General features: G+C 41.0%; 1 protein-coding gene across 1 annotated transcript; it reads right to left on the reverse strand.

Annotated features, from left to right (window-relative positions):
- On the reverse strand, positions 1 to 25097 carry SLC18B1 (solute carrier family 18 member B1). The gene is made up of 14 exons (XM_032843491.1): positions 25055 to 25097; positions 23741 to 23880; positions 19690 to 19785; positions 18904 to 18977; positions 17039 to 17186; positions 13686 to 13842; positions 9466 to 9602; positions 6937 to 7038; positions 5518 to 5609; positions 4316 to 4411; positions 2589 to 2663; positions 1128 to 1221; positions 982 to 1031; positions 1 to 753 (listed from the first exon to the last, which is right to left on the reverse strand). Exons 1-14 carry the CDS (start codon positions 25095 to 25097, stop codon positions 687 to 689), a joined length of 1371 nt encoding a protein of 456 aa, XP_032699382.1. The 3' UTR covers positions 1 to 686.
- Positions 25098 to 26591: the final 1494 nt, after the last annotated feature.

Below are 26591 nucleotides of genomic sequence, written 5' to 3' on the forward strand. Positions count from 1 at the left end.
AAAACAAAATCAAAACAGGTGGTAGAACTGAAATAGGGAGATTAGGGAAATGGATAATATTAAACTAAGCACTGTTTATAAATCCAGATCCTAATTCAAAGTACGTTACAAAAATGGAAGTCTAATGTTATGCCTCTTACACAAACAAAACTACAAGAGCTGAGAGTTTTTGCATGATGGGAGGCAAGAATTAGGCCTTTTGAATGAGAACAAAAATCTTAGGACAGAGAGACAGCATGCCTTTTAAAAACTGATTTCACAGTTATTCTACACATTTTGAGTAATCTTTATATTACTTTTAAGCATATCAAATGAATTCATTTATTTCCCTGTTAATAAACAAAAGGTAGATTCACAGAATTAGTGCACTTAAAAAGTAAACAAAGGAAACAGAAGACTTAGAGTCAATAATCCCTTCAAGGCCGGGTTGGATCACCTCAAAACACAAACTTTTGCTGATTTTCAACTGCTCTTCTCATACTTAATGTTGCAAATGTGGCTGGTCTAGCAGGCCAGCTTTTTAGGACAGCCCAACACAGGATTATCCAAAAATACATTGAGACCGTCAGGATGCTGGTATACAGTCCGTGGAGGTTTGTGTGTAATATTAAGAAAACCCCTTTAACTCTGATGTTCAAGGCCAGGAGCACCCATCTCCCAGTGGGTATTGATCCAGGATCTTAAGGCTAGATTTCATTAGGTAAGAGGGAAGTCCGTTCCTCCTCCGTGCCCAGAATATTTTGGAGTTTAGATCTGCGTTGAAAGAAAAAAGAGGAGAACCTCAATACTTCTCATCTTAAAAAAAAAAAAAACCCAGTACCGAGATCTCTACTTTTCCCCCTAAATGCATCTATCAAGTAATAAGGCTTTGGGTGCCCAGAAATCTGCTGACTGGAAGAACGGATACAGAATGGTTATTTTTTTTCCACTCCCATAGGCTGACTTTAAAAGGGGAAAAAAACGCTCAAGAGTTGACCATACCTTCTTCTCTGTGAGTGCTCCCACAGATAAAACAAGCCCATCGTTATTCCCTTGAACAAAATTAAAGAAACTGGTTAATGTCAATTCTCAAAGTCACACAGCTCCACAAATGTAAGGAAAATGAAAACAAAATACTGATTACTCACACTTGTCAGAGCCCAAAGACCTTGGACAGCAGCTGCCCATTCAAAACCAATTTTCTCATACAGAAATCCACCCAGTGTTGGTCCTATAAAAGCACTAACAATGAAAAGGAGAAAGAGTATTAAATAGTGTTTAAAAAAAAATTAAAAAAGAATTACTTCCTAAAGGCAGCACAATCCCTCAATCATACATCTTCATTAAATTGGAACTGTAAGGGGGTGTCTGGGTGTTTCAGTCAGTTAAGCGTCTGCCTTCAGCTCAGGTCATGATCCCAGGATTCTGGGATAGAGTCCAGCATCAGGCTCCTTGCTGGCAGGAAGCCTGCTTCTCCCCCTGCCTGCTGCTCCCCCTGCTTGTGCGTGCACACACACTCTCTCTCTCTCTCTCTCTCTCTCTGATAAATAAATAAATAAATAAAATCCTAATAAATACATAAATAAATTGGAACTGTAAGTACTAAAGACAAAAGCTAATTCCTGGACAGAGCACTGGGTGTGAGAAAACAATTATATCTTGGGGCGCCTGGGTGGCTCAGTGGGTTAAAGCCTCTGCCTTCGGCTCAGGTCCTGATCCCATGGTCCTGGGATTGAACCCCACATTGGGCTCTCTGCTCAGCAGGAAGCCTGCTTCCCCCTCTCTCTGCCTGCCTCTCTGCCTACTTGTGGTCTCTGTCTGTCAAATAAATAAATAAAATCTTTAAAAAAAAAAAACAATTATATCTGATAATGACAACGTTCACAAATTTTAAACAATTCTAAAATTATAGTAACTGCTTCTAAAAAACTGGTGCCTTACACAAGAATGTTAAAAAGGAGACACACCCTCAAAAGAATCTTTATATTATTCTCTCTATTCTTCTCACTATTCGTATTGAAAAGAACTTAATTCGGTATACATTTATTGAGATACACTACCGTGTCAGTGCATAGTCATCCCTCAGGGATAGCAAAGAGTGAAAAATAGACGAGTGAATGAAGAAATGACATTTTTAAAACTTGAGACATGCTCCTGTTAGAGGAACTCGGAAAGATCACTTTAAAAAGACAGAACGGGGGCACCTGGGTGGCTCAGTGGGTTAAAGCCTCTGCCTTCGGCTCAGGTCATGATCTCAGGGTCGTGGGATTGAGCTCCGCATTGGGCTCTCTGCTCAGCGGGGAGCCTGCTTCCCTCTCTCTCTGCCTACTTGTGATCTCTGTCAAATAAATAAAATCTTAAAAAAATAATAAAAATATAAATAAATAAATAAATAAAAAAGACAGAACATGGGACCATTTTGATGAGCTTTTAAAACTGCTGGTAAAACCACTGATCTTAGAGGCAGAGCATGTGGGTTAAGACTCCAGCTCTGGTCTAAATGAATTAGGTGCCTTTTGGCAACTCATCGGACTTCTTGGTGTCAATTTCTTTGTGGAAGTGGAGATAGCATTTTCCATATGACGGGTATAAATGAAAGGGCTACTCACCCAACTGACCACATTGCGCTGGAGAGACCCGACACTAGTCCCACGGTACTTAATCCCTCCTCAAAGCCATTTTCGCTGCAGAGACAGAAGAATAGATCTGTTATGAAAAGGGAAACCTACACGAAGAAAGCAAATAGTATGTAACAGGTAAGTTAAAATAGACTGGAAATGATCTGAACAAAACCAACAGAACACTCCATTTCTAAGATGAAAAGCTAATCTAATTTGAAGGAATTTTTATATTTATGTTGACTCCATGGTTTTCTAAAAATAATTTTATTGCATATATAAAGCATGATATCGAGTCATGACCCATTTGCATGAAGTCTCATAAAAACATAATTAACAAAGAAATTCTTAAAATGAGATGAACGTGCAAAGAGAGTAACGGGAAACTTTTAGATAACCCAGAGGCAGCTCCTTATTGCTTGGCGAATTGTTGACTTGAGCCAACAGAGCTCACATTCTTCTCCTTGTTCCCTTGGTGTTCTTCATCATGCCTCCTAAACAAAAGACTGGTGGCCCGGTGACAAATGCCTACTGTGATACTAGGATTTATAATAAGAAATATATATTTGGTCTTCCTCCTGTTTCTGGCATATAGCCGCCCCAACACCCTTGGAATTTCCTAAGTCAGGAAAGCAATTTCAAGTGCCTTTGGTCATGTTAATAAGGTGAGCCTTAAGGGCTGGTGGGCCAAGAGAGCCAAGCATGTGATTAGAGGGTTAGAACCTTCCATCCCACTCCTGGAAGCCCCCACCTTTGAGGAGGGGAGCGGGGCTAGAGGTTGACTCCATGGCCAATGGCCAATGATTTAATCAACTGTGGCTATGTATGATATGTCCCTAAAAACCAAAAAGGACAGGATGAGAGAGTTTCCAGGTTGGTGAACCAGAATCCTTCCACATGCCAGTGTGCAGGGCCCCAAACCCAACAAGGACAGAAGATCCTTTGATCAGGACTTTACCCTGCATGTCTTTTCATCTGGCTGCTGATTCACATCCTTTAATAACTCTTTTGTAATAAACCAGTAAATTCTAATGAGTACACTGGTTTCCTGAGCTCTGTGAATCACTCTAGCAAATGAATTGAACTTAGGAAGTTTTCATGGGAACCTCTGATTTATAGGCTAGTCAGAAGCACATATAACAACCAGGACTTGGAATTAGCAGCCGCAGTCCACGGCCATCTGCAGGACGGAGCCCTTCACCTCAGCATGTGACCTTCTCTCCAGGTAGATAGTGTCAGAATCGAGTTGCACTGCAGGACACCTAGCTGGTTCTGGAGAGCCGCTAGGTGGTGTGAGACAACCCCCCCCCACCCTCCAACAAGCCCCCAACGCACTGGATATCGTACTAGAATCATTTTACCTGGTGATCGTATGCCCTTGTGCGGACCTTCTCTGTGAGAAGGAAACAATGCTAGGCCTTTCCATTGTGGTTTGGCTTTTCAAAATTCGGTGGGTTCCTAGGCATAAACCAAGCCAAGCCTCTACCCACAGCTCTACCCACAGCTCATGTGACCTATCACTGCGTTAACATTACCATAGATTGTCATCTATAGTATGGCATACACTATTTATAGCACAATATAGTGTGATATAAAATCATCAAGATTTGGTCTTCTGAAAAAAAACTCCAACATCCTAGAAAACTGAGAAATTCAAGAAAGCGTGTGACGCTCCCTACTATTCACGAGCCGGCTTCTCAAGCACAGAAGGGACTTACTAGGCACAACTGAGGATCTCCGGGATGGTTGGAATTATGCTCATTCCAGCAGAGACACCGTTCAGGACTAGGATGAGCACCAGCAGCCAGAGCTGACTGCAAAAGGGTTTTGGAGAAAGAAACAAAACCAAGCAGCATTAGCATGTTGACAGGCACAAAGCCTCCTAGTAGGGAGGGCAGGCTGAATCCCAGAGCGGCTTGTTTCACAGATGACCTGACCAGTCTGCCTCATTGCCATTTTATCCCACTTCTGTCAGTGACAGCACCCTTACAGCCGGGGTGGGGGGGTGGGGGTGGATATCAATTCACCGCGATATCTCAATTTTTTGGTCACACATATCCCATGCCAGGAGTCAACATGATAAGAGATTATCACTGTATCTAATCTTGTCAAAATTGGCTAAATGTTCATGTCGCTCCTTCAATCACTTGGGTTTTGAAAAAAAAAAAAGGCCTAGAAGGGAAGTGGTAAAGGAAGAGACAGGAAACTAATCTTGTTCCACTTCCCACACTGTGCCATTTACTTAATATCCATTTCCCCACTGAATCGTTGCAGCATCATCCTGCCAAGCAGCACACACTGTGATCAGATAAGAAAACCAAGGCTCTTGGAAGCTGAACGATTTGCCGGAGTTCCTCTATCTAGTCAATGGCAAAGGCTGGATGTAAACCCAAGTCTGAAGGACCCTGAAATACTTGCTTGTTCCCTGTCATGCTTTATCCCAGGACTACCTGAAAACCTCTAAGCTCCCTGTATTTCAGCAAGTAAATTACATTTAAGAAGCTCTAATGAGCTGCTACTATGTGCTAAGAATGAGACAGAAACAAAAGAAAGATTTGATCCCAGTCTTAAGGCTCAAGAAGGAATTGAAAAAACAAAAACATATTGTAAGAACAATCAGCTAAAAGTAGGTAGCAACAAACACTATTTTTAAAATAAAGTACAAACAAGCGTGCAATTAAAATGCAAAGGGAGAAGCTTTGTTCCTCACTCGATATAGATTTTAGGCATTTCTTTTGGCTAGCTCCTAGCAATGTAAAATACTGCCAGTCTAACAAACAGTTCACTGGAGTCCTACATCAAGGTAATTATTTAAGTACTAAGGTTCAAAATATGAAGGTATGCCCTCATCCCACCAAAAATTTCTTTAATAATTCTTAACGCTATTCAGCCAAAAATATAGAAAAAGGAAAAACGTTACCTTTTAATGTGCAAGATTGGGATGGGTCCTAAGAGCATGTAGCATACTGCCGTGATGATGTTTCCCCAGACCAGAAACCATTTCCTTAGATGCTGGTAAAGAGAATGAGAGTCCAAAAAAACTCTAAGAGGTGAAGTTCCTCCATAAAGAAAGCATATGAAAAAAAAAAAAAAATTGAAGAATACAAGCCATGACATGAACAAGATCCAAATACATGGAAGAAAACAAAACTTTACATTTAAGAGAAAATAGGTAGATGGTAAACAGAAAAGCAAGGACAATATACCCCAAGCTAAGGAGTTTCCTACGAAAAGGATTCCTTGGGAAGGGAGCATATTACAGATTTTGCACACGATGAACAATTCCAAAAATAACAATTTAAAAAGCAGTCCCCACAAGGAACCACCTGGTAGATGCGATACATATTCACATTATTTTGAAAGTACCCAACAGAATTATTCCTTTTAAACTACTTGAGCACAGGCAGAAAATTCTAGAGGCAAAGTATCTGCTCAGTGAGAGAAGAGGGTCTTAAAACTGAGCTCCAAATATTGTTTAAGACCCTTGCTTTTTGTCATTCAGATTACCTAGTAATCTCCACGTAAGTTAAGTCTTGATAAATATTTATGTAAGCTTAATGAGGAGGGGAAATGCTAAATAAATAAATAAATAAATAAATATGTAAGCAAGCACTAAAATCACAGAAGCTGGAGATTTGGCTATCAGTACTTACTAGTACTGTATACCAATCATCTGGACTGAATGGTTTAGACCTAGGCAAAGGAGAACAGAAGGGATTTTCTACCTGGATGGCCACAGCACAACCAATGTATATTTATGTAGCCAATCCCTTCATTCCCACAGAAAACCTGAATTGTCTCCACTCAATTTTCCCTAGTCCTAACTAATTCTGCGACTCTGCCCTAATTTTTAAGGCCAATCCATGTTATTTTGCATCAAGGGACTTTTTTCCTTTAGAAAGTCAAATCTAATAGTTTGTCAACAGCTTCAGTGCAGACCCCATTTTCCCCCAGAAGAATCAATTAATAGTGAATTTTCTCAGAGTGACAGGTTGGAAGACACTGGAACCTCGTCATCGACTCCAAAAATTGAATACTGTAGAATTTAAATGTTCTCGCCCCCTCAAAAAAAAAAAATTAAAAGATAATATAGAGGTGATGGGTGTATTAATTAACCAGATGGAAGGCACCCTTTCACAATTATTTGGATCCCAAATCACCATAGTGTACACTTTAAATATCTTACCATTTTATTTCTCAATTATATATTAATAAGCTGAAATTTTTTTTTAATTATCAATTCTAATCAATGGACCTCTGGAGTTCCAGAAGTACAGCTGGAAAGCCACTGGCTTAAATATACAAAAGTGATTATTAAATGAAGATTCAGTGTACGTACTGGTATTTTATCACTCAGCAGACCAAACAATGGTGAAGAAATGGAGTAGGATAGGGCCAAGCCCAGGAATACCAGTCCCACATAACCGGCTGGTAAATTAAACTGTAAAAAAAATTTCATATTAGAGTTATGTTATTAAGTCATTTTTAAAATAAACATAAATCTTTTCTAGCACCTCTTCAGATCTTGTTATCTATCATGAGCCCACTACTACCACTAAGCATCTTTCCTGATTTTGACTGACTTGTGTAAATGGGCTCCTTTTTCTCTATAAGGGGAAGAAAAAAAACCTAACCAGAGGTCAAAAGTCCTAGATGTCTTGCTCTGTAGCATTTGATTTTAAACATATAATTTTGCTTCTATGAATCATAACATTTTTTACATGTAAACCAGAGCTTCACAAACTTTAGTGTGCATTAGAGAACTACCCAGAGTACTTTGAAGAGGTTCTTAGCTGGCAACAAGTGTTAACATGCCTTGATTTAAGGGATTTAAAAAAAAAAAAAAAAAAAAGAGTTTCTTAGACTTCAGCCCTAAAATTTCTGATTTAAAAGGTATGGGATGGGGCCAGAGAATTTGCATTTCTTACTCTTTTTTTTAAGTAGGCTCCACACCCAGCTTGAGCCCAACATGGGGCTTGAACTCACGACCCTGAGATCAAGACCTGAGCTGAGATCAAGAGTGGGACACCTAACCTTCTGAGCCACCCAGGTGCCCTAAGAATTTGCATTTCTAAAAAGCCACCAAGTGATGCTGACTGCCCATAGACTAAAATGCACTGGTGTAAAAAACACTGAGGATAACATTTATCTCATTTATTTCAAAGGGCTGTTAATATCTAATTAAAGAATTGATGGTGTGATGCATTACAAAAGGCTTTTAAAACAGTAACCTACCACACAACCCTGATACTGTTATTAGCATGATACAAACACCTTTTTTGGTTCACTGAGTTGTTCTTGTTTTCCTTAATTTCCTTAACTAATTTTCTTAAGCAAGGTCATGAGATTTATATATGAGTCCATATATGTTTCAACAATTTTTATAACAAATTAGTCCTTTGAAGATACTAGTATGAAGGGGGCACGTGGGTGGCTCAGTTGGTTAAGCAACTGCCTTCGGCTCAAGTCATGATCTCAAGGTCCGGGAATTGAACCCCACATCGGGCTCCCTGCTCAGTGGGGAGCCTGCTTCTCCTCCCTCTGCTGCTCTGCCTGCTTATGCTCTCTTGCTCTCACTGTCAAATACATAAATAAAAATCTTTAAAAAAGAAAAAAAAAAGATACTAGTAGGAAGAAAGAAGTCAGCGGTGTTTTCTGATTTTTATAACTGGGGGAGACAGGGTGGAAATGTCCTACCCTAAAAGGCTAGGTGATGAAAGACAGGACAGTAAGCTGCCAGTTCAAACAGCTGGTGAGAAGTCAGAAGAAGGGCAACAGGATAAAAATCTTTTGATAGAAAAAATAGGAAAATGTAAAGATATATCTAACAAATGTATTTGGAAAATAATATTTATAAAGATTCCTGATAAAATACACATGAGCAACTTGGATTTACCACAGATTGGTTACAATATTTTCCCCTTGTTCAGGCAGAAATTCTTCAGAGGATAGAAAAATGACTCTTGAAGAGATACACTGTTGATGACACGAATGGCATGTGTCATCATAAACACAAAATATGTTTCTTATTACCTCACAGATGCTCAAGCAAGATACTATATTATTTCCTAAACGTTGGGTCAGGCACTAAAATCACAGTCTCCATGTTTATCTTTTTGTGTATCTCACATACCCAAAACTGTCTCTAGTAACTTCGAGGAACTGTGTGTCTGGCAACTGTGCTTTTTGAATTCCCAAACCTCACATATAGTCAGTGTGGGATGCAATTAGAGTTCTGCCTTTATAAACACATATTAATTCTTCAGTATAATTAACTACCAGAGTTAGTAGTGTACTTTATCACATTATTAATAATCTCTTTTCCAGAAATGACTAAGAGACAATTTCTACAACATCCAACTTTTAAATTCAACATTTATTTTCCAGCACTCAAAAAAAAAAAAAAATTGAGACTCTTGATTCCTCTCTACCATCCCAGATTAATATATTCCATAGTCATTTCATGTATGTAATATGTAATAGACTAAAAAGTAAGTGGACCCAGAAGGGATCTGTTAGAGAAGAACATCAAATGAGCTACAGAGTACCCCAAATGTCTCACTGGAATTCAAATAAGTAGAGGAAAGTATCCTTGTTAAGCAGCCAGACCTGTGATGACTCGAGCAAGACCCTGAAAAGGAGACCAGTATTCAGGCCATTTAGTGAAAAGCTTCTTTCGCTCACCCTGAATCAGACCCCTAGTCAAAGGGATGTCACAGAGGGAAGGTACAGGCTACCCGTGGGTGCAGTTCTCACCCTGTGCAGTTCTCACAGCCACTCAGAGCACATTCCACAAAGCAGAACCCAAGAGCAAGCAAACACACCCACCTTCTACAGTGCAGAGCTCTTTGACAATCAGGCCACCTACCTTCTCCAGAACAAAGAGAGACAGAGTAGGATCAAGGAAGCCAAAACAGGAGCTGAGGGAGTTGATGACGAAGGCTATGAGCGCGACCTTGGGTAGAGTGATCAGTTTCCAGAATGAGTGTTTGCCTGGATCAGAATCTTTGGGTAAAAATTTGAAGAAGGAAAAAAAAAAAATCAGAGTAGTTCACAATGTCGACCTATTTTGAAAAGTAAAATTGGTAAGGCCATCTTTATTTGGTAATCAAAATAACTGCACCTCTGAGTTTGCTTAAAATTACCTATTATCTATATTGCATATAAATTATTCAAACCTAGGAGCCACAATGAGTTTTCTTAAAAACAATTTCTCAGATTCATAATCAACTGGAAGCAGAGTGTGAGGAGAAGAGAGGGTCTTTGGTTATAGGTTATAACTGAGAAGCAAGTGAGGCCTTCCCCAGGTGGGATGGAGAATATATAAAGTTAGATTTGGCGCAGGAGAAAAGCCAGAAGCTTTATCAAGGAACAATGTATATGCTGAGAAAGAATCTATGTTCACCAAAGAGCACAAGACATTTTTTTTTTTTTCCTGATGGCAAAGAAAACACCAGATTGAGAGGCATGTTACTGAATCACACATAAATTATACTGGCCCTCAAGGTCAACTGCACTGACCTCAGTGCCAGTATCCCCTTGCAGGAACTCAGCTTCTTCACTGTTCCCAGCAACAGGAATGGTTATTTCCAAGCCTCCAGTCACATGCTCTGACTCCTTTTTTTTTCTCCTGCTAATTTTTCAAATTCTATCCACTCCGTAAGGTCTGGTTCTGGCCCACAAATTTTACCTTTCTCTGTTTCCTACCGCACTTCTGGAATCTACCATACCTTTTAGCACCTAAACTACATTTTTTTATTATTATTTACTATTTTTTGGTGATTTTCCTATCACCCTGTTAATTTACTGAGCAAAATCCTTGCAAAATGCTGGGAAGATAAAGGCAAAAAAGACAGAGCCAAGCCCTGACCTCACAAAGAAGTTACAGGAAGGAGAGGAGAGAGCTAGGATGTAACTAGGAGGGAACCTTTCAGAGCATATGAGAGGACGGCCTTAAACAAACAAAAACAGGGAAAGCCGTATAAAGAAGGCTTCCCGAAAGTATTGATATCTAAGTTGATGCCCAAAGCATGAGCTTAAGATGAGGAAGCCAAGGATGAAGAAAAAATAAGCCAGGCACATTATTCCAGGAATGGCACCTTCTAAGACTCAAAAATCAGGAAAACTATACTGTGTTTGAAGAAATGAAGGAGAGAAGCAAAGCTAGTGGATGGAGACTGGCGTAGGGGACACAGCAGCATGGACAGAGATCATACCGCAGAAGCATGTTTGTGCAAGACTCTGAAAAACACGCTTAGAAGCCTGAGAAATCACTAGGGAATCCAAACAAGGGGTAGGAATCAGATCAGTGGTTTGAAGAAACCTCTCTGTGGCCTTGTGGAGAATGGAGACAAGGGGACCGGTCAGGAGGCAGCCACAGTGCTGGGGAAGAGATGATATTGGCCAGGTGTGGACAAGGAAGCTCCTGGAGGGCGAGGATCAGCACTTGTATATCCTTGTTTCTCCGAAAACACCTGTCATGGTTCATGACTTAATTCTTGGAGAATAAGGATCCAGTATGGAACAAAATACCAAAAAAAGCACAAAGAATGGTTCAAGTATTTTGAGCGTTATATTTAGAACTTGGTCAAGATCAAAGGGATAAAGTTAAACCATGATGTTAATTTCTTATTTATTAGCTAAAAAGTCAATGGTGAACCAAATGTGAGCACAGTCTAGACACTCAACTATAGCAGGTGTGCAGTGAGACTCAGAGAGAGGACAAACACTGCCACGTGGCTCGGGGTAACAGGGCCAGCAGGGAGAGACTTCATTTGGTGTGGATTTTGAATGGTTTATTAAAGAGATTCATTAGTCACTATTGACATATAAATTATAGATCAATTTTAATTGGTTATATTTATTTGCATATAAAAGGTATTATTGGATTTCTGGTATAAGATAAACTATTATGGCAGAAATGATTGCCTTCTCTAAATCCAAAGCAGGGAAAAATGAGAAATCACACTGAGAATACATAAGAGTGTCCAAAGAAGCAAACACATAATGAGTTTAATTTAACTGTGGCAGGAGGCCAAGCAACGAAAACCTAGCGTGATACCTGCTTCATGAGACACATGGCAGAATCACCGGGGGAGCTTTCCCAGGCTACTCAGGTACTCTCTCTGCTCCCCACAATTCTGACCTATTCTTTTAGAAGGACATGACCCCCTGGTTGATGATGCTGCCACAGGAAGCTGCTGTTAGAGGTGTTACTTACGCAGCATTTAGCTGGATGATCGAGAAGATTCAGAAAGACTTCCCAGAAGAGGTAATACAGAGTAAGTTTTGAAGGATGAGGAGGGATCAGAGCAGATGGGAAGGGGAGAGATTTCAGACCATGTGACTCCTCTACTGCAATCTCACAACAGCTCCTCATGGCTTTCAAGATAAAGCTCACATTTCACAGATTTAGGCATTTTTAATAAAAGGATTGGCACGTCCATGACTGTTTTAGAAATATTTCATGAGAGCGGTACAGAAGAGAGGACTTGGTGAACAGATACAAAGGATAAGAGAGAGAGAGAGAGAGAGACTAAAGTTGACTCTTAACCCCCAAAGCTAGAACCACATTGTCTGTGAGTCCAGAAGGAGGTAAAGGAGTGGGGTAGAATTTATAGGGCACCGAATTCTGCCAATATCATCAAAACAAAAGAAAATTTCATTTTCTAGCTTCTATCCATAAGCTCTCCAAAGGCATTAATTTTAATAAGTACTCCTTCACGGGAACCCCTAAATCTGTATTTATAGTCTTAACATTATCAATCTCAGAGTTTTTTTAATACCAGCTTTTTTCTATTCAGTCTAAATAGAAGATCCCCATAGATGAACAGCAACGTTGCCAAACCCTTTTGTTCACAAAAATACAGCTAACTGGGATTTTGTTAAGTTCAGTGAAAATGCTGGAGATTTTAATGGAGGAATAACAGAAACGAAGAGCACTAACTGTCCAGGAAGTAGGCTGGTGGCAGTCAGAAAAGGCTGCAAAAGACATCACGTGGTGGGGGCAAGGGGGAGACAAGAAGAGCAGGCCAGGACTCCAGGAGTAAAGATGCGGGGAGGCCAGTCTAGTGCCTCACCACAGAAGTTCTAAATATCCGTCCTACCATGAATTAATAAGCAGTCTTTTTCCCTCTACAGTGTGGTAAAGCGTTGACAGAACTGTTTTTCCCACTGCATGAGACTCTGACCTGGTGTCAGTTTCTTGCTTATCAGCCCAGTGTTCATCTGTCAACCAAGCGACCAGGATGCTCGACCACAGAAACCACTGTCACACGCGGAAACAAGCACCGCCTTGCATTTCAGCGGGCACTTCTTCTCTAGAAACTTTCTCTAGCTCTCTCCTCTCCAGCCTTCAAGTTAACTCTCTAGCTCTGCTCCCCCCATCACCTGATGAAGGTCAAATGCCAGCGATGTTCTAGGCAATCTTGCTTATAATAAAAATAGCCCTTGCCTGGTAAATGTCATTCCGTAGAGTCCGTAGAGAAAGAACTCGAAATGAACAATGTGTACCTGATGAGGACACCAAGCTTGGTGCTTCCCTGAGTGTGCTGACTCAGGCATGTCCCTCATGGTGACCCTTGCAGCTATGTCCATGGAGCCATTACAGGATAGGTTGACTCCTATGTGGCACAAAGGTTTGAATCCAGGGTGCCCTCCATTACTGCCCGATACGGCTGTGTGTTCTCACACTGGCAGTTGGAAGGACCACTGGGGAGAAGGTCTGACCCCGCTCTCCTGCCTACCGGCCTTCCAAGAAGATAGTGTGGCCTTTGATAACTTGTCATTCAGAATACTTAATTAAGTCCAAGAAGACCTCTGGTGGGCACTTCACAGGGTGATGTTTTATGATGGGAAATTAAATATTCGACAGTTCTGAAGGTCAGAACCAATTTGTAATACATAGAAATTCATATAAAGTGCCTATAGCAACATTTCTGAAAAGAGAATCAATTCTTTCAGGGTGTGCCATAAATCTATTATGGCTTATATAAAATGAAAGAGAGTATTTGCTAAATTGGCCTCCTACAGAGGCATAAATATACTTAAATTTCAGACTCTTAAAGTGAGTAATAAATGCAGTCTTACCATAATCAGGTAAAATGTACATGTTGAGTGGTACCATCAGCAGAACTATGCATCCCAGCAAAATAAAAGGCATCTCATAGCCAAAGGACTGATACAAGAAGCCACCTAAAGGAGGTCCTAAAACTAGTCCCAGTCCAGAAAAAATCTCAAGACTTCCCTAAAAGTGGGGGGAAAAAAGAAAATTGAGTCAATATAGTTTGTTTGAAGAATTAACAAGTAAAGATTTAATGGACACCATCTGAAAAAAATTCTATCCACTTCACAATTTACACACACAAACCCACACAAACCCAAAATGAGCCAAAAACTTAAATATACATATCGAAAGCATAGAAATTCTAGAAAAATAAAATATAGCAGGCTTTTTTTTTATTATTTTTAATCCCTATGGTTGGGAAATCTTTCTAACTGCAATATAAAACTCACAAGACACAAAAGAAAAAAATTCACAAATCGGATTACATAAAAATATGAAAACCAATGGATGGTTAAGTACATCAAAAGACAAATGAAGAACAGGGGAAAAAATACTGACAAAGGACCACTTTCCCCAAATATATCAAGAGAGCTAATATTAATCAATGGGGGAAAATGAACAATCCAATAGGAAAATGAGCAAATGCTATAAGTAGACTGTTGACACATAAAATACAAGTAGCTCGTAAGCATATAAAAGAAAGCCCATCCTCACTTTCAAAAGAAGGAAATGGTTAAACCACAAGATACCAGTTTTTACTCATCACCCATCAGATGGTCTGCTGCCAAGGAAGTGAGGAAAGCAGCCCATGCACACACGGCCGGCGAATGAATGGACACAGGAGGGTAATTCGGTACATACTCTCTGACCCAGAATGCCATTCCGGGAATTTAATTTTGGGGCACAGTCGTAAAGATGTGACACGGTATACGTACAAACTTATGTGTTTGTAGCACGATCTGTACCAGCAAAAGATGTAGACGATCTAAACATTCATCAACACTTTGAGTAAACCATGGATGTATGTTACCTCCATATAGGGAAGTACTACCTACTACCACTGAAGGGAAGCCAGAGTAGGGAACTCTTCATGCATAGGCACAGATCATATATAGGCACAGAAAGATCTCCAAAATGCTTTCACTGTTAGTATAACAGCAAGGCTCTAAACAGTGTGGAAAGTATCCTACCACTAGCGTAAAGGAAACAAAGGGGAAAGAATCACATATGCCCTGTCTGTTAGGGGCGCACATGCATGCTTTCGTGTGCGTTCGCGCACATGCCCACGAACACATTCATACATACATGGAATCACTCTAGAAAGAACCTGTAATCTCTGTGGCCTCCAGGGAGACCCATGTGGGACTGCATTCCTAGACACCAGGTGCGTCCATGAAGGTGAGAAAAAGTAATATATAGAATATATTCACTTTATTCTATAATTCCTTTGGCAACTTCTGAATTGGGTACTAAATAAAATTTTTTGTTAAAATTAAAATAAAACTGTGCTAGGAAAATATTTTACTCTTAAAAATCTCTTACAGAAATTGCACCATTTTTAACGAATCTAGTCTTTGGCAGTGCTAAGCAGAGATTGTGGCTTGCAACCTTGCAACCTGAGACCTCACAGAGGACACAAAAGTAGTCCACTGGTAACTTTCAATTTCAGAAAGAATATAGGAATTCTACATTTCGTCATAAGGAAGCCGTCCACATTGACTACCAAGTTAGCTGTGTCAGCTTTAGGCTGTAATTTTTATATAGAAACGGGGTTGGCAACATGAATTTCCCCTGTTGACCAGAAAATCAAAGCGACTATTGCTGTTATCATAGGAAATTCCTTGATGGCACCTTCCAGAGTGTTCCACAGAAGAGCAGTTCTTTAACAGTCAAAAAGTAGTTCCACAGTCAAATTGAGTTGTGGAAAATTAAATAAAATACAGGATTTCTCAGAGCCTTAATACACTCACTCAAGTGAAAGTTGGAGAACAGCACAGGCACACTCCATTTTACCCCCAGAACCCTGTTTTACAGAGCCTGTCAATGGCCTCATGTTCTTCTGAACCATTTTTGAGAAATGTGTTTCTGGGAAATGTAAGCAGTACATCACTGCCTACCATATGGTTACAGAACCTAAAATGAGCCTGAACAGCCAGCTAGCTGTAGATATAGATATTCAATAAAAAGTGGGAAGAAATATGGGCGCCTGGGTGACTCAGCTGGTTAAGTGACTGCCTTCGGCTCGGGTCATGATCCTGGAGTCCCAGGACTGAGTCCTGCATCAGGCTCCCTGCTCGGCGGGAAGTCTGCTTCTCCCTCTGGCTCTCCCTCTTCTCAGGCTCTCTCTGTCTCTCATTCTCTCTCTCAAATAAATAAATAAGACCTTAAAAAAAAAAAAAAAGTGGGAAGAAATAATTACCTACACAGCAAAAATACTAATGACCAAAACTACAGTATTAATATGGGCAAATAAGGGCACTTTTTTTTTTTTTTTAATTTGACAGAGAGATCACAAGTAGGCAGAGCAGCAGGCAGAGGGGGGGGAAGCAGGCTCCCTGCTGCGCAGAGAGCCCGGTGTGGGGCTTGATCCCAGGACCCTGAGATCATGACCTGAGCCGTAGGCAGAGGCTTAAACCACTGAGACACCCAGATGCCCCAAATAAGAGCATTCTTAGAACTAGGCTGAGGAGGCCCTAAAGTCTAAAGGAAAATTATTCCTTCTGAGGGCTGCATTTGGTCTGATATGCAAACCACAGTTCCTTCCAGAGTGCCTGGGTCCAGAGGAGAGAGCCATAAGAGAGCCTGCTTGGGGTCAGAGGCAGTAGTCAAGAGTTGGGACAGACATCTGGTCTGTCACTAATACTAGGTGTCCGGCCAATATAGGGGAATGTATGTCAATCAAGTTTTGGATTTGGGGAAAAGTAAGAGAGCACACAAGGACTCCAAGCCCTCTAAGATTCCTTCCATGAATCTGGGAATAGTAGAGGAAGGCCTCAAGCTTGAATCAAGTGTCTGGTCGCTAAGGAACTGTCCACTGTTGCTCGGTCACAGTCTGGGTACAGAGAGACAACAAAATACTACCAGGGAGCTCGTTTTGTTTGTTTTGTTTTTAATGGTAAAAAAGAATATTTAGTTTGAACCCCATTTACCTATCAAACTGCTCCTTCAGGAGATCATAAGCATAGGAAGAGACCTAAGTAAGACTGATGGTACATTTGCTGACGGCCTGCTGCTGGAAGTAGTAACCGGGGTAAAAGATAACCAAAACACACAGAAAATAGGAAAAAGTAGATCTCAAAGGAAGTGTTAACTTGGAAAAGGCAAATATTTTCACCAATGCTAAGAGGGAAATAGGAAACACGTATGAAATACATACCAACACCGTAGCCACATTATTTGGAAAAGCCTTTACGAGAATGGAAAAAGACGCAGTTATTGCTGCCGCAAAGCTGACCGCGTCTGCCACTCTCACTAGAAAACACATAGCAATAAATATCGGTCCATCTGGAACTTGATCCAATACACTAAAAAAGAACAAGACAATTCTCAAATGCCGGGCTGGTTTTTATTGTTTTTCCTTTTTATTTCGACTCACTGAAAAGAATCATATCTCACCTACAGTTCTTATAATAAATCTCTTTAGAATATGATTTTTTGGGGGTGCCTAGTTGTCTCAGTGGGTTGGGCCTCTGCGTTTGGCTCAGGTCATGATCTCAGGGTCCTGGGATGGAGCCCCGCATCCGGCTTTCTGCTCAGCAGGGAGCCTGCTTTCCCCCTCTCTCTGCCTCCCTCTCTGCCTACTTGTAAGCTCTCTCTCTGTAAAATAAATAAAATCTTTAAAAAAATGATTTTTTAAAGTTGCTTTGTTGTACTTTCAGTAGAAGGCAATTATCTCTTTTTTTGGTTAACAATCTGCATCACATAATGACAGTTTCATGGACCTTGTATGCTGAAGTAACCGGTCCTCTGCAGGTGATACTAAATCCGGTTTTTGAAATATGTAGAATCACTCTGCTAAGAACATAAATGAAAAAAAGACTTCTTGGTCTCAGGTGCCCCTCAGTGGCAGAACTCAAATCTTCAAACAAACAAACAAAAAAAGGAATGCAGAAAATAGAAGACCAACCCCCTTCAAAAAAAAAAAAAAAAAAAAGGAAAGAAAAAAAAAGGAAGGAAAAAAGGGGGGGAAAAAAAATCCCACTTAGTTTGATATGAAGGCTTCCTGACCTTACTCCATCATCTTACTGTACTCTTTTCATGCCGCTATACTCCCCAACTAATTGTGTAGGCTCGATCACATGATTTGCCATCATACTGCTGGTGTAAGGACTCTAAGCCTGAAGACTTCTATTAAGTTTTTTTTTTTGTTTTTTATTTGACAGACAGAGATCGCAAGTAGGCAGAGAGGCAGGCAGAGAGAGAGGAGGAAGCAGGCTCCCCGCTGAGCAGAGAGCCCAATGCGATGCGGGGCTCGATCCTAGGGCCCTGGGATCACGACAGGAGCGGAAGGCAGAGGCTTTAACCCACTGAGCCACCCAGGCGCCCCTGCCTTAAGACTTCTGTAGCTATTTTACCTTTGGCACTTATTTTCTCTTTTCCTGGAAACAGCAATGGAGGGAACCATTCCGAAGGGAGCACATGACTCAAGCCTGGCCAATCAGAATGTCCTCCTCCTCTACATTGCCCCGGATGCAGGGATGGGTCACCAACAAGATCAGGCCAGTGGCTCCATTCTGAGAATCTACCGGAAACTCAGGAAAAGTGGGAAGCTGTTGAGGAATTCTTCCTATGGGAGCTGCGGGGGAACTCTTGCTACCACAAGGGGACACCTTGACCAAGAACAAAGCACAAGAAGAGGAAAGCAAAACCAGGAGCTTGAGAAAGATTTCCAAAGACATTATTTTAACATCTGTCTCCTGATATGCTTTGGCTGATTCTTTAATGCACTTGGCATTTGAGCCAAAACATATCGTGTGACTCAGAAAAGTGAGTTAAGTTTCTGTCACTCACACTCATAGCCCTGATGAACAGATTCAGAAGCCACTTAACGATAAGTCCTTAGAAGTCTCTTTCCTTCATTGGCCCTATCCTCTAAACACCCAGTTCCCTTCACCAATAGCTATATGCGCGGCTGTAAGCAGGCAATCAATGGTACTGATTTAAAGAATCCATTAAAATTTTAAATTGAAGATAAATTATGAAATCTGTTCAAGTTCCCAAACATATCAGAACATGACTTACCCAAAGAGAATTGTAACTCCTCCTGAGACAAACATTCCTGCTACAAACATAAATTTTGCTCCAATTTGTACAAGCTATAATAAATGTCAGAGAAGAGGGGTAAATTGATGACTGTTACAAGTCCACATCCACATAAACAAATCTACTGCATCAGAAAATATAAGGTTTGGGCAAATATAAGGTTTGGGCAAATATGTACAATTAATGTAAGATTATAATAATTCTTTAATGGAATGACAATATACATTGCTTGCAAACATGGAAGAAGTGAAAAATCAATCGACCCATTATGGGAAATGAAATAACTCAGCCAGAGAAAGACCAATACCATATGATCTCACTCATATGTGAAATTTGAGAAACAAAACAAACAAGCAAAGGGAAAGAAAGAGACAGAGACACAAACCAAGAAACAGAATCTTAACTATAGAGCACAAACTGATGGTTACCAGAAGGGAGGTGGGTGGGGAGATGGATGAAATAGGTGATGGGGATTAAGGAGTGCACTTGTTGTGATGGGCACTGGGTGTTTAATGGGAAGTGCTGAGTCACTATACTGTGCACCTGAAAACTAATATTACACTGATGTTAGCTAACTGGAATTCAAATAAAAACTTAGGAAAAAATTTAATCAACCCTAAGAATGGAACCATCAACATTTCGCATAATTCATAAAATATAATGATGGCTATTTCTGTATCAATGGAAATTCTAGACTTATAGATTGGAATAATTCATTATACAACATATAAAAATGAAAGTGTTCATATGAATTTTAATACTTACATATTTTCCAAACACCAAAGATGCCAGCAAGTCAAATAAAGCGTAACATCCAAAGATCATACCCGTAACTGTATTGCTGACTCCTTTCTTTTCGGCCTTTAAAGAAACAGAAAAGGAAACAAAGTCTGCAAGACAAACTTTCATCCCTGTGGAAAGATGGAGCTATTAGATCAGGGCATTGTTTTCTTGTAACCTTTATCTGTGTAGCAATTTCAAAGATTATCATTTTCAAATAAGCAGAATGGGGAAGGAAGGGAAACTATATGGTAAGACCCAGTCTCTGACATGAAAATTATTCACTCACCACACCCATAAAGAATTGTTAGCTTTATAATCTTGAGAAAGAAAAACAAAGCCTGAGGCAACGCATTTCATGATTTCAAAAATAAATTACAGGGGTGCTTAGGTGGCTCAGTCTGTTAAGCATCTGACTCTTGATTTCAGTTCAGGTCATGATCTCAGGGTCGTGAGATCAAGAAGCCCTGGAGCAGGGCTCTGTGCTGGACATAGAGTCTGCTTAAGATTCTCTCTCTCCTTTTCCCCCTGGCCCTCCCCCTTCCCACACTCACGCCCATGCATGTGCACTCTCTTAATTAATAACAAAGTTGAAGTAATTAAAACTGCATGACACTGGCATAGACAAACATATGGAATAGATTAGAAAGCCTAGCAATAAACTCACACACTTATGGTCAAATGATCTTCCACAAGGATGTCAAGGACAGACAGTGAAGAAAGGATAGTCTCTTCAACAAATGGCATTCGGGAAACCAGACATCCACAAACAAAAGAATGAAATCAGACCCCTATCTTACACCCGCTCACAAAATCAACTCAGAATGACTTAAATGTAAGATCTGAAACTGTCAAATTCCTCAAAGGAGGGTGCTTCTTGACGTTGGTCTTGGCAATGATTTCTTGGAGTTGACACCCAAAACTCAGGCAATAAAACCAAAAGTAGACAGATGGCATGAGAACTCAGCAATCAATAAGCCAAGAAGAGAGGCCTGAACAGACTCCTCCCTCACAGTCCTCAGAAGGAACCAACCTTGCTAACATCTTCCCAGACTTCCAGCCTCCAGAACTGTTAGACAAGGAATTTCTGTTGTTTAAGCCACCCTGTCTGTGGTATTTGTTATGGCAGCGCTAGCAAACTAAAACAGGTACCTCAGTGGGAAGATATCATCAAAGGAGTCGATAAAGATATGGAAAGAACATTCATTGGTCAAGTCACATTATCCATGTTCCTTGCTTAGTCGATCTGGTAAGTATTTCATCCTAGAGTCTGGCATTATTGATATAATGGCTTTGCAACTAATATGTATTTATTGGACCCTCACTATGAGGATCGCTATTAAGTGCTGTTGTACATGCTTTCTTGCAACAACTGAGTAAGGGGTGCATTTTTAGCTGGCCCCATTTTATAGAAGAGGAGGCAGACATGCAAAAGTTACACCATTATGGCAGCCATGACAGTTTCCATGTTGCTCAGGTTCCCACATTTGCTGTGGACATGGGATGGTGACTCCAGATATTTCAGAATCATATTCTATGGCAGCAGCTAAATATCACTTTTGGAATGCGGAGGCTGCTTCCCATTAGAAAACCAAGAATAGCTATTAAAAGCAATTTCTAGTTCACATGTTGTCCTGTGACAAAGAAGGAGGGTGCCAGAAAAAGGATAAGTAGAAATAGGAATCCTGCACCAGAATTTAAGAAGGGTCTTGTTTCTCCTTTGTCTAATTAGCTCTAGGTAATAGCAAGGATACATGCAGGAGGAAAGGTTAAGTTTTGCCTGTACATTTGGCAACCACAAGGCTTTATTTTAATAAGAAATGAAAAGAAAGAGCCCACTCTTTATATCTAGACCTTTTAAAGTTAGAATGCTTTCTCCCTTCCTCTGTCTTCTTTCCTTTAGCCTTCCCTCCTGAACAAAAAAAGTAAATCAAAAACTGAAAAGTGCAGCATAGGAATATCATCAATAATACTTCAACAGCTTTGAAAGGTGACAATTGGTAACTATGTTCATTGCGGTGAGCACTGCATAATGTATAGAATTGTCTCATTGCTATGCTGCAGACACGAAACTAATGTAACAACGTACATCAGCTCGATGTCCACTTCTTTAAAAAAGATTGGAAAAAATATTAACAAATAACAAAAACAGGGGCTCCTGGGTGGCTCAGTTGGTTAACATCTACCTTCAGCTCAGGTCATGATCTCAGGATCCTGGGATCAAGTCCCACACTGGGCTCCCTGCTCAGCGGGGAGCCAACTTCTCCCTCTGCCTGCTGCTCCCCCACCTCGTGTGCCTGCTCTCTCTCTCTCTCTTATTCTGCTCTATCAAGCAAAGTCTTTAAAAAAAATAAAATAAAATAATTAAAAACCATGTATCTGTAGTCTGGTTTTCCTTTGTATTCCACTAAGAGGAAGCTAATACTGCTCTGAGTTCCAACTGAGCCAGGAAACGCTCCACTATCTTGTCGTTCCAGTTACTCTAGTTCTTCTCTGCCCAATTCCAGAGGCTCTACTCCTCATTGTATTTTCTGAAACCCAAACTTGATCAGGCTACTCTGTATTGTTCAGACATCCCTGATAACTTCTTGCTGACATCCTTGGCCTACATGGAAGGACCCTTGCCTTCTAGCTCCCCCTGCCTCCGCAGATCTGCTGTCTCCTGTTGGGCTTCCCTCCAGCCAAAGCCCAAGATACATCAAGTTGTCTGCTTTCCCCAAGAACATGCTATTTATTTTGCTAATCCCATGACTATCCAACCTATTTCTTTCCTACACCTTTGCCTCTGTTGTTCACCTTGAGAACTACATTTCTCAAGACTTACCTTGGGTCTATCCCATGAAGTCCCTTTCAGTACTATCCCTTTGTCTCCCTCCCCACCCGCACACAGGACAAAATTAACTATTCCTTTCTCTAGATTCTCTTAACAATTTGAAGAGCCTTTTGGTAAAGGGTGTCCAAATATTCTACAACTCATGTTTTTTTTTTCATCTTTTGTCACTCCCAGTGGATTGACATGAGAGGGACATTGTCTTATCTCTTTTCTGCCCTAATGCATCCAATGCCTACATACCCTAGAGTGGGAAACCATTAACCCTTCCACTCCCACTCAGTAAAGAGAACTAAATTGGGCCAGTCACTGAACTTCTGAGTCTCGTCTTCATTGGCAACATGATGAGGTTCTCGCTACTCTCCTACTCCCTTATGCAATAGCAGCAGAGACCAAATGGGATAAGTGTGTGGGAAAGCGCACTGAAAACTAAAAAGCACTGTATAGGTACAAAGTCACATTGTTCTTTTAGCAGAGAAGCCATTTCCATCCTCATTGGTAACACACAGAATGAAGGACTCCAGGTTATCAAGGCAATGAGAGAACTGAGAGTGCAATGAGAGCTAAGATTTGGGCAAAGAGTACAAAGCCAGTACCCTTCTTTCATGCTACATCCCACCCACCTCCAGATAAGGGATTCTCTACGAGTTAATTCCCTTTAAGTCTGTCATGAACCATAAATCCACATAAAAGGCAATGATTGGAAGGAACTAGCCACTTTAAGAATTCCTCATTGGCACAAACCATTGCTACTAGATTCCATAAGAAATTCAAGTTAAAGAAAGGGGATTTAATGGGACCATGTCTTCCTAATTCCAAAATATTAATAAGTTAAAAACTCCAGGAGACAAACTTCCTGTCTCAGCATAGACCTTTTGCAATAATGCCAAAATCTCAATTACTCAGAGTACCCCCTTGTTTCAGTTGCAGAAACCAAACCAAGATTTATCAAACTACACAGTAAGAGAAGTAATCCACAGATGGTCAGTTATATTTAGGTGAGTTATCTCCCAAGAGGGTTTCCTCTCTGACTGGATTTTTTTTTCCTCTGGTATCAAATATTCCATCAGAAGTCTTTCTGTTTACTAAAGTTCTATGCATCATCTTTACTAAATGCAGGTTTTTACATTTTACACACCACAGAATGAAATAATTCAAAGTGCTTGTTAAAAAATTAAAATTCAGAAAAATGTAAAAATGTCTCACCTCCTTGGGGAAAAAGGGTCCAAGGATAGAATAGCACATCATAGAACCCAAGTTAATGGAAGCAGCTGATATCAGTACAAAGAGCTGTTCTCTTGAAAGCTGTCTGGATGTCTCTCTTGCATTTCCTGTAGGGTCATCACCTTAAATGCAAACATGCTACAATTACAGGCATATAACTGGGACCCCTGACCAAAGTTCGCAAAAGTCACTTCTGTGCACGCTGAAGATAAGATCTGCACAGTTAAGGGCTATTTTGAGTAGAGCACATTTGATCAAATGTAACACAAAACTCGTACAACACTCCCATTTCGAAAACATATTATTTTCAGGGCAGAATTTATCAAACCATCTGATCTGTTTTGCCTTCACTATTTCTTCCACTTCTAGTAAATTCCTTCAAGAAGGATGAGGCAACAAAGAGCCTTCCAAAGGGTACTGCTCTCTAAACTATAATGTAACTTCTTGAGTTACTAGCTTCATATGTTACATGGACTCAAAGTGTTCTAAGCATGTCAAGTTAGCTGTTCAGTAAGCATTCTAGGGTAGTATTGAAGTCAAGTGAAGTGTAAGTAGGAGAAAACAAATTACAGCATTCAATTGGCGAATGAATACTTACAATGGTATGCTGCGGGAAAGACAAGTCCCCCAAATCCGTAAATCGATACGTATTTTACACTAATAACTGGCCTTTTGCATTGATTATTTCAATACTTATTTCCAGGGCTAACTGTTCATTTAATTCTATAGATAACTGGTCAGTTACTCAGTTTCAAATATTCAGCAAATCTATCAGTCATTTTTAAATTCAATGGCTTGGAGGAAAAGGAAATTTAAGTAAGAAAACTTTACTTGGTCTGCTCTACGTTTCAGAGGTTGCCACTGCAGTCCAGGGGGGGGGAAAAATCTGTGCAAGATGAGGAAGTCTCAAGAATCTTTGTAAAACTTTCTGGAATAGATGAGGAACGGAACTGAGAGAAAGTTGAAAGGGGGGAGCAACAGTAGGTGCTCCAAATGTAATGCTTTACCTTTGTCTAATGGCATACTTATTTGAATGCATTCCCAAACACAGGATATTTATAAGAGCAGCGCTACAGAGGAGAAAAGTCTTCAGAGACCTCGCCCTGGCCTTGAACTTTAACCCCTTCTGGAGAGAGAAAAGCTCTAACCCGAAGACCCGCTCCCCCACCCTCCTCGCCAGACCCCAGCTTTTTCGAATCCCTCCGAAACAAACCAAGCTAAAACTAATTCAATCGTCGATAAAGGCGACAGGACCCACGCCACCAAGGGGTGTCTGTCGGCGCCGCTCTCGGTCACCTTTGGGGAGGCGTGGGCCCTCTGGGGCCCCCGATGAGTCCATGAGCGCGACGCGCTGTAGTCCCGTGTCGCGGCTCCAGGATCCAAGCCCGCGCCCTCGGATTCGACCTCACAGGAGCCAAAAAGCTGGCGGCCGCCTGCTCATCCAGGCGCCAGCATCGCCGATTCCCCGAGGGCAGCGGTGGGCCGGGAGCTGCCCGCAGCGGGGTAGGATACCCAGGGCTCGGGGAGGAGGGGCGGAGGCGGGGAGGAGGGGCGGAGGCGGGGCGGGGCGGGAGTGGAGCAGCTCTTTGTTTATTTAAAGACACAGGCTACCATCATACCCCCAGCCCTTGGAGAGGCTATGCTTCCCATTCTGTGTGGGGCGGGATGGGGAGAGGACTACCTACATTCCAGGTAGGTGAACCCCGTAGCCTAAAATAAGTAAAGTGTTTCCACTAGAGGTAACAAAGGAAGCGTGTATAGACACAGAAAAGATAGGCTACCGCCTTACCGGCACCATCACAACTTGAGGGCGCGGGCGCGGGTGCGCGCGCGCGCACACACACACACACGCGCAGGCTTCACTTATCTTCCCCTTATTTGCTATTTGGGAACAGTTAATGTTTGAGGCCTGAGAAATTTTGGTTTGGGACCGACATAAAATTTAAACGACTGCTGAGTTGCCACCTTGTTTCAGGCATTATGAATTTAAAGACGAATAAGCACCCATCCAGCCTCAAGTAGCATACATCTAGCAGGTAAAACAGACCCCTGTTAATAATTTGTTATGATGTGATGAGTTTTGTAATGTAGAAACATATTGGAAGGACTCTTTACTTTGGCTAAGTGAGCCCGGGATGGCTTCCTGAGGAAGAGATGTTACCTCGGGGCTTGAAGTTTATGCAGAAATTCCTTGGGTAGGTAAGAAGAGTCTTTAGAGCCATTCGAAAGAGGATTAGGTCTAGCTCAGATTCCTTCAAGTGGCTTTCCAGAATCTTTATTATCTAACACCCACTGGCTTCTCCAATCTCATTTTACTCTACATTCCCCTTCCAATATAACATCAAACCATAAAAGAGAATTTTTTTTAAGATTTTATTTATTTGACAGAGAGAGATTATAAGTAGGCAGAGACGCAGCCAGAGAGAGAGGAGGAAGCAGGCTCCCTGCTGAGCAGAGAGCCCGATGCAGGGCTCCATCCCAGAACCCTGAGATCATGACCTGAGCCAAAGGCAGAGGCTTTAACCCACTGAGCCACCCAGGCACCCCAAAGAGAATTTTTTTTTTGAATTATTTCTTTGATGATTACATTTCCTTTTTTTGGTCTCTTTTCCTGGACTGCTCCTTATACAGATATTGGGTCATCTAGATTGGCCCTCTTATTTGTTATTCTTTTTCTCTCCTACTTTTCATCTCTTATTGCTCTTGGTCTATCTTATAGGAATTTCCCCCAACTTTATCTTCCAGTGCTTAAGCTGAATTTTTCATTTCTATTGTCATTTATTTCCCTCTATCCTTACTCCCATCCCCTGCATCAGCAATTATTCTTGCATGC

Source organism: Lontra canadensis, unplaced genomic scaffold, assembly GCF_010015895.1.
Source record: "Lontra canadensis isolate GAN:19392208 unplaced genomic scaffold, GSC_riverotter_1.0 scaffold141, whole genome shotgun sequence".
NCBI lineage: Eukaryota > Metazoa > Chordata > Mammalia > Carnivora > Mustelidae > Lontra > Lontra canadensis.